Source organism: Aulonocara sp. 'chitande type north' Nkhata Bay, linkage group LG23 (assembly GCF_057382095.1).
Source record: "Aulonocara sp. 'chitande type north' Nkhata Bay isolate Kocher_YH1m ecotype deep benthic linkage group LG23, A_spYH_male_GT1.1, whole genome shotgun sequence".
In the NCBI taxonomy this organism is placed as follows: Eukaryota; Metazoa; Chordata; class Actinopteri; order Cichliformes; family Cichlidae; genus Aulonocara; species Aulonocara sp. 'chitande type north' Nkhata Bay.
Genome location: NC_141365.1, coordinates 24844392 through 24856658, shown reverse-complemented (window position 1 = coordinate 24856658; position 12267 = coordinate 24844392). Strand labels below are relative to the sequence as shown.

At 42.3% G+C, this 12267-nt stretch overlaps 1 protein-coding gene across 3 annotated transcripts in view; it reads right to left on the bottom strand.

Moving 5' to 3' along the window:
- LOC147301875 (nck-associated protein 5-like) overlaps positions 1-8883 on the bottom strand; it is a 188662-nt gene extending 179779 nt beyond the window's left edge. For 2 of the 3 annotated variants that reach the window (XM_086282912.1, XM_086282913.1), the window contains exon 1: positions 8696-8882. In XM_086282912.1, the coding sequence (XP_086139038.1) occupies positions 8696-8814 (119 nt within the window). In that variant the 5' untranslated portion in view covers positions 8815-8882. Of the gene's footprint in view, positions 1-8695 lie in introns of all 3 variants that reach the window. The other variant, XM_086282914.1, reaches the window with a different exon arrangement.
- Between the last annotated feature and the right edge of the window lie 3384 nt (positions 8884-12267).

The window sequence follows — 12267 nt, the reverse complement described above, 5'->3', positions numbered from 1 at the left end:
GTGGTTTAGTCACGGGTTATATAATAAATTATATGATAAATAGTGGAGCAAATACATGTAAGCCTATATTTAAATGGCCATCTGGAGCCAAAGATTAGCAGTATGGGGGCTTTTTTGTATAATTAGTGGAAACCTTTAGGTCTTGGAAACAAAAGCCTCTTGGCCAAATGGTAACTCTGAACTCTGTGATCAATACCCCAAAATGGGGGGCAGGGGTGCCAGGAAGTGCCAGGGCCTGAAAATGGATGGTAGTGGTGGTGAGGGGAGATTGGACATTGATTGGTGCACCCCCCTTTTGCCCCAGGAACCAATTCATTTTTGTGTCTGTACCCTGTGCGCTGGCTTGAATTAAGGATGGGGGGTGGCTGAAACGGGGTCAGCACAGAGGCATCCCCTACGGTCCACAGCCTAGTTCTCTTTATTTTTCTTCTTCTTCTTCTTCTGAATGATCCATCCGGACTGCCATGTCCGCTGCGACTGAATGAATGAATGAATGAATGACCGGGGAGAAGATTATACGTTTGAGCCTTGCTTTTAATTTGCTGCAGTGGGAGGGTAACGTTTTGGGAGTGGGGGCTGCTATTACTTTCCATTCATGGGGGAGAAAATTGAAGCATGCGAGTGCCTGATTTGGGGTTTTTAATGTGTGGAGAGAGAGCAGCACAGATGGCCTGTGCTGATCGGATGTTTTGAGTCCCTCTGCTGGCCGGCCTGTCTCATCCTGCCTCTGCATGTGTCCCGGTACAGTTGGCACAACCTAACGTGGAATTACAGCGTCTGAGGGTCCCAAACAATAGGCCGTATTTTACACTGGCCTGTTGTTGCTGTCATGCTCTAAGGAAACCAATCATTAAAATGAATGTTTTGTCTAAATGTTGTATAGCCTCTGCCACGGTATATCAGTGTTTAGACTGTGCTGGTAATCAGGTTAAGTGAGGTGAGTATTTATCATGTGGGTGTGAAGATGTGAGGCTTATTGCCAAGACTAACAGGTCAATGTAACACGCTCTTTAAAATGAATACTGATAATCCAGGCGAGGGATGATTCGCATACGCTTTATGCTTGCTTGTGAAACCATGATTATGTTCTTTCATTTTAATCTTATACGAGGAGGCCAGTCTCAGCATGCGCATGTTTATCAGCACCGAGATTATGCGGCATGAGCATGTGTGTCTCCTTCTGGCACTTAAACTAGATTATTAGAAAATTATGGGCTTGTGTTGAAGGTATGGAAAGGATTTGTAATGCACATGTCTGCATAACTGTGTGCAGGAAAGCATGGTTATTTGCTTAGGCCTTTAGTTCTCAATGTCATTATGATTGCAAAGGAACAAGGACAGCCTATGCATAACTGAATAAACAGCCTACGTCCTTTGAACACAGTGAGAATGACTACAGCTGGCGAGGCCGAGTGAAGACAAACTCGATTAGAGCTGCAGTTTATTTTCATTTTCAATTTACCTTACTAATATGGAGGCCCTAAAGTGTCATAATAATTTTGAAAGTGTGTGGTTAGTCATAAGCTGTGTCCCAAAACGTCGGCTGCATCCGTCGGAGGACTTGGCCTTCGCGGCCTACGTGGGCCGGGTCCTTCGAAGACCAAGAAGGCTGGAAGTGTGAGACTGTGAAATGGGACGGTCTAGCCTTCAGATTTGCGTCAACGCTGTCTCGGTGGAGTTTAATAAACTCGGCCGTCTGCTCCTTGCTATCTAAAATATAACAGGACACTGGCGTAAATTCTCGACTAGGGATGGGTACCGGTGTCGTTCTGACATAAACGGTAGTAACCAGACCGAAAAGCAGCGCACATTTCGGTGCTTTATTTCGGTGCTTTTTTTCCTGAGCTGTGATACACTTTAGATTCTAGCCAATCATTTTACGTTTCCGAGGATAGTTGGCGGGGCCAGGTACGTACGTTCTGTTAGAGCAGAGCTACAGATTAAAAATGTCCAAGGCGAAGCGGTCAAAAGTCTGGCTGTACTTCATAGCAAAATATGCAAACTCAGCAGCCTGCAACAAGTGCTTTAAGCTGATACTGTGATACTGTCAAAGGAGGTAACACCTCAAATCCGATGAAACACCTGGCGACGCATAGCATTTTTTTTAAAAGCCCAGAAATGCGCCATATTTGATAGCTTGCTGCGAGACCTCACACCGAGCACATCTACTGCGGGTGGGTTGCCTGTTATGCAACATCCCCCAAAAACACGAAGAGGAGAGTCCTGGCCCCTAGCCCTGCCAGTGTAGCAGAAATGATGACAGATGATGGTGGCAGCAGCCGTTCTTCTCTGCGTGAGTAGCTAATTTACGTTGAGTAGGCTAACCACGTTATTACATTAATGCATGTAAGGTGAACTAGCAAACATCATCATAGCTACATGCGGCTGTCTTCTTGTTTGATGGCAGATGCTCCCTTCACCCTGGCTAAAAAGGCTAAAATGACCAAAGAAAAAGTGGAAAACAGTTAAACATGAGAGGTTTAGGACAAAGTTTGTGTTTTTTCCATTGTTTAAGCACTGCTTCCAGCCAAGAGTGATACCATATATGCCCCATAGCTGCAGAAAACGCTAACATTGTTATATTTTTACAAAAAGCAGCTGAACATGAGAGGTTTTTGGACCAATTTTGTGTTCTCCATTCTTTAAGCACCGGTTTGAGCACCGTTTGAGCACCGGCACCGTTTCAAAAGTACCGATTTGGCACCGGTATCGGATAAAACCTAAACGATACCCATCCCTATTCTCGACCATCTCATACTTCTGTTTAATCAGTTTTCTGTTTGACGTTTATTCAGCTGTGTGAAAACCAAGGAAGAACCCACCCAATGGATTAATAAAGTTTTATTTAATCTAATAATCTAATAACTTTGATCTCAGTCAAACCGATTTACTCCAGAACAAATAAAACACAGAAAAAAGCCCAACAATTACATTTTTAAGTTATCCGAGTGACTTTTAAATCATGTTTAACCTGAGTAGCGAAAGACAGCGGGGTCTGAAACGATGAAGCCGGGAGTCCGCTGCTCTCGCCGGCTCGAGTGACCATTGAACCCCCCGGCTTGCTATCGAGCGGGTGGGTAACAGACGTCTCCGAAAACATCGGCGCACTTTTGCAAATATGCGATGTCTTGATAAACCGAGCTGATATTTGAAGTTTACACAGCTACTTTCTCGTCTGAAAATATGTTAAAAGTTTATTTTGTGACCCAGAAAGATTAATAAGAGTAATTTTAAAACTTAGTAGCGGCCGCCATTATTGGAAACTGAAATTGGCTGGGCCGTGCTATGAATTCTGGGATATGGTGGGCCACGAAGGACACACCCGACCCATCCTTCAAATTCGGGGAAATGAAGGACGCATTTGTCGGCCGCATTTGAAGGAGTCGACGAATTGGGACAGCCTTCGTCGCCTGGCTGTGACGTAATCGGCCTTCAAATGCGGCCTCCGGAGGATGCATCCAGCATTTTGGGACACAGCTACAATGTTGTGTACTATCTTCACACAAGACAAAATAGTTTGTGGGTTTGTGACAATAATTATATTTATTAATAAATACACTAATAAATACACTTTGCTTATGGGCAACATAAATACTAATCATGTTTTTGACTGACATGTACAGTTGTGGTCAGTAGTTTACAGACACTCCTCGTGAGCATGAATGTCATGTTAATTTGTAATTTGGGGGGTTTTAATGGTTTTAAAAGCAGACTTGTCCAGTATCAGCACTGTGGGTGTTGTACCGGACTATCCATCTATGTTCCACCCCTTACCTATGACCATGTGATCTGGGTAACAGTAATAGTAATAATAATAATTAGCAGCCAAAATGAGTTTCCTTCGTAGGGTGGCTGGCTTAGAGACAGCTGATGTGGTTGGAGCATCTGGTTAGGATGCCTCCTGGGAGCCTCCCTTTGGAGGTTTTTCTGTGAAATTGGGAAGAAACCCCAGGCTAGACCAAGAGCACACTGAAGAGAATGTATATCTCATCTGGCATGGGAGCACCTCGGGATCTCCCAGGACGAACAGTAAAGTGTTGGTGGGGAGAAGGACATCTGGAAATGTCAGCTTTGCCTGCTACCACCCACAGACTGCGCAAAAGATGGCCACCATGACCTCACCCACTGGTTTTGGACTCCACTTTCTGATACGTCAAGGTTAGCGTTTTGGCCGCCCCCACGTTGGTTTTTGGAGCCAGAAGTTACCTTATATAGATAATTTATAGCTTGGTCACCAATCTACAACTAACAAAACAGTAGAATTTAACTCACCAAAACTGAAGTACAAACCTCTGAGGTGGCCACAATATCTGTAAGATTTTGGAGCTCCAACACTACATACACGGTGACTAGATGTATGGATATCCCATAACTCCAAATCCATTTACTCTCATGGCATGGCCATATTCAACCCAAAACTCCAACACATTTCTCCAACAAGCAACAATGAACAAACTGAATCTTTTGTAACGGTGTTCCACTAGTGTGTATCTGAAATCCCCATGCTAATGTTGTTCCTGTATGATCACAACAATGTTGGTCCATGATCAATATTGCAATTGACCAATCAATGGTTTGATAGTGATAGTTTTAATAGCATTAGGCTAATACTAGCTTAATGCTCAGCTGTCATAGGTCAGTTGCAATGTTGATCCTGGACCAACATTACTATGATGGTGTACGAATGACACCAACATGGCGATATTTTAGATCATGCCAAATTTCCAATTAGGGTGAGAGTGGAAAATTCCACCAGTAAAACTTTACCCATAGGATGAGTCTTCAATAATCCGGTTAAATGCAAGAGCCCAAAAAGATATCAAGAAACATTCACAAGATTCAGTCCAAATCAGACAAGAAAACACCTCAGAGCACCATACACTGCAGATCATTTAAATGCATCTTCAAGGGCAAATAAAGTTTATTAAAAAAAAAAAAAAAGAAGTAACATCTAAGTCCTCATTTAAGCCAGGATATTTAGTGGCCTATAATTTATAAATCCAAAAAGCTTCCCTTTGGTTATGGAGCCCTGGTAAATTATTTCATCGTATTGAAAGAGGAATGTGGTTAATTCCAATCGCTTGTACTGTAGAAGAGTTACTATTATGAAAGTCCAGGTAGTGTTTAGCCTTGGACTCATTAATGTTACTTGTGTGTATGGCATATTTGTTTTCCGCTAACCTGACCTCCAACCTCCAATCTTTTTGTTCTACCAAAGTAAAAAGAGAGCAGACTAGCCCCACCAGACTCAGGTCAGGACATCTGTCATTCAAGCCATTCCACTTACTCAGTTATCCAGCTGGATCAACCAGCCCCTCTCTCAGGCTACGTCCACACTAGCCCGGATAGATTTGAAAACGGCATTTTCATCTGAAAAACATGTTTTCAGTTGTTTTCAAAGAGTTCCGCGTCCACACAAAAACGGCCGAAAACGCTGACGTTGCCGTTCCGCGCATGCGTGAAACGCAAGACAACTCGACCTGTGTCATTTCCCTCTGCCATTTATTTACATTCCGGCTCTTTGAACCGTGGCGGCGAAATGGCAAGACAAAGCATGTTACCACTTGGGTTAAGTGGTCACATGACTGCATCATGACCAACATGCGTCACCGTTTTCCAAAGTCTGCATTTTCGAGTGTCCACACTGCGATGGGACAGCTCTGTTTTGAAATGTATCCGTTTTCGAGAGCGTTTTCCAAACGCTGCGTTTTTCCTTGGGGAAAACACCATCTCAGTGTGGACGGGAGGGCAAAACAGAGAGAAAATGATGCGTTTTCAAACAAAAACGCATTAGTGTGGATGTAGCCTCAGTCTGGTCCTGCCTGAGATTTTTTGCTATTAAAAGGGAGGTTTTCCTTCCCACTGTTACCAAGTGCTTACTGATAGGCGGTCATCTGATTTTGGGCTTTTCCTTGTATTATTGTTGGCTCTTTACCTTACAGTATAAAGTAAAGCAGTAAGGCTGTGAAGCTGATTTTTAATAATGTACAATTTAGCATTTGAACATGGGAGTTTATGGCAGACTACTCGAGTGAGAAGAGGAACTACCACTACTTCACTAGCTCAGTAAGATCCCAGTTTACATAAAATTATTACTTGGGTAAGATGACTCATTCATATGACAAATACATATTTTGTGCGCAAGATAATGCCTGGTAAAGACCAAATGAAAACTTCTTTCCACAATAAGTTGATAAGATTTTGCACACAAGATGAAAGAAATCCACCTTTTGAGATCCCATGGGCTAAAATAGCTTCTTGTTTCATAAATCAACAGTCCATAGCTTACAAGTGTTCAGTTCTATCAGATGTAATCTAGAGCAGATTTTGGATATTCAGAAGCTGGAACCAGCAAATGTTGGCAGTTGTCTGCCACGTTTCTGCCAAACGCTCACAGGCAAGGACAGCGTGACTAAGGGAGAAAAAACAATCCTGTATATTTAATAAGTAAGGAACAAACGGAGCTCCTCGTTATGCTTTTAAGCTGTAACTCGGAGGCATTTGTAAATCATTTGGTGTGCAATAACCAGACAGATTTTTGACACCTAGTTCTGCATTTTTAAACAGGGCTGTGCTTATATTTTCACTCGCTTTGCTCCAGTTCTGTCTCAATGTGGAGTCCTCCACATTGTGATGTTATTTATTCATACCATTTAATGATACATTTTACAGAATTTGCATGAAGCCTTCACAGTCGGGATGCTTCTTTGAAGATTGTATTAATATTTGACTTAGCCTACTTGTTCACTAAAGATGAGCTTGGCTGAGAAGACTGACAAAGCTCGTGTACTTTGCTTTCATTACTTCCTAAGTAAAATTGTGCCAAGTGAGATGTCTTTCTCAGTCACTTACAGTAACAAAGACTGTGCCCGAACCTGTCTGCCCTCTTTAGTCAGTGGTATTTAGCAGGCAATTTAATGTGGGGGTTTAAAAGAAAAAGGAGGGAGGGGTCGGAGGTCTGTCGGAGAGAAAAAAGAAAAACAATGACTACAATGTCGTCATCCTGTTCATGAGGGGAGTCCCTGCAATTCCCTGCGATTATCCCACCAGATGCGTAGGACATTTTACATACACATCCTGGAAAAAAAAAAAAAGTTAACTGAACATCCTGCTGGGGGACTTGCAGCGTGCTTCAGCAGCGTGACTCTCCACTGAACTCTCTCATGATAGTGCTTCAGGTAGAAAAAAAGCCAGAAAAATATTCTCCAAAGGCCCAGTAGTGATGCAGCATGCCAAGAGAGGGCAGAGGAATTTTCCAAGCGTTATCAAAATACACAACTGTGCCCCCTTCTCAGCTTGGTATGCGAGCATCATGCGATGGGCAGCTTGCTGAAAAACTGAACACATGCATTTCATCAGCAGGCTTCTGCTGACAGCTTGAGAAACAACAGCGTTTTTGTGCATGTTTATCTATGCGGATGTTTTCCAATGTGCATTTTCTCTCAAAGAAGGATGTGAAAACCAAACACATTCATGTCTTTTTATGAGTTTATCACTTTTTGTTTTTAGGCTAATTTGAGCTGTTTACAGTAATGATTAGTCTGCTTTACGTTACATAAATTCCACAAATATATATTATAAAAATGCTTTTTAAAATGACAGTTGTAATAAATGTAGACTCTTTGTAAATCTGCTTGAGCTAGTTGTAATCAAGCAATTTTAATATTTCAGAATTAAATTAAACCACCCCTTTGATATTGTTTTATTTAAAAAACAAACAAACACAGTAATACAAGCCTTTATATCTATTTGCACACCAACATCTAGCAATTTTACATATCAGTAATTTCATATTTTTAAACATCACAAAAAATATTGTAAAAAACAACTTTACTAGCTCTTTCTTTAGCTAAATGATTTGCCAATTAGCGCATTGCTAAAATGTTACTAAACATGTTTTGATCTAAACAGCATTTTTATTTTAGCTTGACATTCCTCGCTCAGCTAATTATCCTAGCTACAAATTAGCTAGCCTAGTTGCTAATTGCATAGGCTAATTAATAGACTAGCTCATTTGTAGCAAGATGCTAACCTGAAATTTTGACTTCCCAATAGCAAAAAGCAGTTCTCAAAAGTGTATTTATTTTTATTTCATTTTGAAAAAAAGAAGAAGAAGAAATTAGCCAATTACTAATACGGCTACATGCTGGGTGGCAAATAAGTAGTGGATAGCAATCACAGATTCAACTGGGCTTACTTACAAAGCTAATTAGCTTAGTAAATAGCTGGCTAAATTTTGTTCTGAAATCTTGAAATTGCTTCTTACAACCAGCTAAATCACAAAGCATTTACATTTTTGGGGTTTCAGGTACTAATTACAAGTTAACTGGCCTTTTTAAAACTATTTTAACTACCTTTCCACAGACTTTGCATTAATTTGCATAATATAAGACAGAGGAAACATTACTGTAAATACTATAATTAGCCCATAAAAGCTCAACTGTCAGCTTCATGGATTAATCTTGGAGTTTTAAAGTAAGAGTTCCATTTAAATGAATAAAAACAACTGAAAAACAGCAAAATAAAAAACTTTCATGTTGCAGAGCTACTATTACTACTACAGGAGAAAACAATACAAATTGAGTTAAACATCAAATTGGCACTAGCTGATATTAGTCAGCTAGCCCAAATGAAGGTTTAAACTGCTCAGTTTCCCATAATGTCAGAAGACAAACAAGCAGGAATCCAAACTTACTCTGCGCCAGCCGGATCCTCTCCACTCAACAGGTCTGCAGCTCCCAGACTGTCAGGAGTGTTTTGGCTAGGAAGACAACCTGATGATGTGGACCTTTCTTTGATGGCAGCTGAAAACATGCTGTTGTAAATTCCCCTGGAAGTGTTGCACAGAGGGGGGGGGGAGGAGGGAAGTCACACACACAAACACACAACACTATCTGTGCTGCCAGCTCTGGAAGTCTGCAGCAACACCCAGTGAGACTTGTAAATAGAAGGGAGGGAGGGTGGTGGTGCTGGTGCTGGTGCAGGAGGGAGCTGGGGAGGCGTGGTGGGGCGGGAGGATAAGGAGAGTGAGGAGAAGTTCCACATTACATCAGCAGCAGCTGTTGACAGGCCTGCGTTTATTAACTAACTGCCAGGGCCGGAGGAGTCACACCACACAGAGCGCGCCCTTGCACACACACACACACACACATACAGAAATGTGCAAACACATGGATGGTTCCTCAGAATATAAAAGAGAAACACTATACTGCTGGGAAGCTCTTAAAGAGGAGCTTCTTTCCCAGGATTCACCTCTCTCTGCTTGGCTTTCAGGTGTTACCTGTCATGTGTTTACACTGGCTGCGAGACTTGCTGACTGGACTGGAAGAGCTGTTTGCCTGACTCAGACAGCAGTAATGGCATTACTGCAAAGAGAGGCCTGCTTCTGCATTCCTCAAGTGTCTTGGCTTGGCGGACTCCCCAGCCTCTTAGCTCAGCCTGTATTTCTCTCCCTCCCCTTCCCTGCCTCTCTTTCCTTCTCATTTAAATGGAGGCACATGACTCTCGGCTTCACTGCCAAGTATACTTCTCTGTGCCGGCCGCGAGCCACCACCAGCACTCTGCTTTTCATTGCCCTCTCTGCAGGGCACTCCTCAGAGAGTCTGCATTCCTTCGCTGCCACCCATCCGAGGCTCAAAGAGCAGCCCTGCCACTTGTATTAACCTCATCTCTCGTGCTATATCTCCTTAAATTCGGTTTGTTTTACTGATTTTTTGCAGGATGCACCAAAAACACAAAGTGCATTTGCTTGAAATAAGCCGGGGTTCCATGTTTTTCAGCACGACCGCCCACCGCTTCTCATCCCTAACCGCTGTGAACAAATGGTCTGCTTTCAGCCTGTCTCTGCTACATTCCTTGCGGTCTCAAATGCAATAATTTCTGCAGCAATTCCATTCTGTTTGTCGCATTCTTGCCCCGTAAGCTCACTGCATTGCAACATTGTTCACTCGGCGGAGGCAGAAGAAGATGGAGTGAGCTGACGACATTGCAATACACCGGGGCGGTGGGGAGCTGGAAGATAAATGACTTCATGCGCGCGCACACACACACGCATGCACACACAAAAACACCTAAAAAGATTTCTGAGCTGCTTTGAAGGCAGAGCACACAAGAAAGAGTGAGATCCCCGGCCATCCTGCAATCACAGGCATTCAATTAAACCTAAATGTCAGGAGCTAATGGGATAAAGAGCAGCATGGTGTTACGCTGATCAGCATCAAGGAGAGGGTTAATAATACAAGAACCACCGTATCTTCTTCATTAAGCTTTTCATAATAGAAATCTTTGACTGGATAATTGGAAGCTTGTGATTTATTTATTGAATCTGGAGTGAAGAGAGAAATGTCTTTTGCTAGATTTGAATTTGAAATATTAGCATTTGTAGACTTGAATTTGCATAATTAGGTAAATGTTAGCTTTTATTTTTGCTGACAGTGTAAATATCTCCCCTGTTATTCTGAGCTTTTTACAGGTTCCTCATGAACCTGAGTGGCTGACAGGTGGAGTCTGCAGTATACGCGTGCACCGTGTGTGCGTGTATGTGCGTATGTAAACACCTGTGCGTGCTTATCTCGTGAAGAAACACTGACCGAATCTGCTCCTCCTTCCTAAATCACATCCTGTCTTCCACATCTGCCTCCTCCACTCGTTCTGATGTGTTCTTATCTTGACATAAGGAAAGAAAAATATTTCTATTTTCCTAAATTCTTTTTCTTTTTGCTTTGTTGTCAAGCAGCAAACCCATGGTGGTAAGTTTTGCGGTATAAATCAAGTCATTTATGTGGTATGTTTGGAAACGATTACACAGTTTTATGGAGCAAACAGGCCAGCTGAAGAGAGGTCATGAAGATGCCAGCTATGGCTTTTCTATCTTAAGCTCTCTTTTTACGAATGGTTGTCCAAATGAGAGTAACATCGTCCCTTTTCAAACAGTTTTCAGGTTTTCATCCAAAACCTCAAAAAGGACGGCTATAAAAGGCTTTGGAACTAACACAAAGTTTTAACTGCGATTTGACTTGAGCATGCCCAGAGATGGACGACTGACAAAAGAGTCACACAGATCCAGAGATCATTTGGTAAAATCTAGTCGTTCAGGAAAAATAGGTGTTCCTGTAAACCTCCTTGCAATAGATTTGATTGCTAGCAGGTTGTTAGTCTCCTGGAGTTTGCATGGAACACACCAACTTGTCTGCAAACACAATTTACTCAGCAAACTGTAGTAAGAGGGAGAACATTTGCCTTTAGAGCAAAAGTTGCCCTTGACTGCTGCAAACAAGACATTTCAAAGGGCTGTTTGGTGACTATTGGTGAGTGTTTGCAATCATGCAGGCGTCTTTAATGCAAACTGTGTGCGACTGAGTACAATTCTGGTACAACAGTGAATACTAGTAGCAGCTAACAGCGATTCACCAATAAGTTGGGGAATTAAAGACACAAGACTGGCAAGAAGCTGTTGGATTATTAACTGGTCACATGACAGCCACTGGAAGCCAACGGGTAAAGCGATCGGTTTTTATCGGATTCCTTCGTGGAAGAGAAATTGTGCAAGTCATGTTTCCGAAGTCACGAAGAGGCAACAGAGGGCTTGGATTGCGGGGAAACTCCCAAAACACACCGTGGTACAAGAAATCCCTTTCACTGGAAAGAATAGTGACTGTCGCTGCCCCCTCTCTCTTCCAGTACTCCGGAGCGAAGAGACAGACAGGACGGCCGGGGACACCGCCGGGTATTCTTTGCCCCGCTCCGATTTTAGTGGATTTTAATGCTGTGGCTGACACCACTGGACTTTTAATGTTGTTTTTATGTTTTTACTGTGTGTTCTCCCTGGCCAGGGGTGTTTTTAACTGTTTTTAATCGTTTTTGTGAAATAAATTATATTTTAGTAATAGAGTTTTATATTGTTCTATTGCCTTGGCTACTCCACTGCTCTGTCCATTTTTTTAAGGGGTTGCCCTTCACTTACAATAAAACCTGGTGTCCACCTACATATCTGGCTACTCGGAACATGTCAGTGTCCTGTACCCATCCGTCGGTAAACTGAAACTGGGCTTGTTGCAGGGATCTGAAGTTACTAAACACTTCTTGAGTGTATGCACTCACACTTAGGAACATATAATTATAAATATGAGCGTGATGAAAGCTGGGCAGCACGCTAACGTCTTTAGCCCAGTCTGTATGCTCGTATGGGTCTAACTCTTTCACTCCTTTGATTTTTTCTTCATACCTTTTTTTTTTTTTGGCCTTTTCGTCAAGTCTGTCTTTGTACGG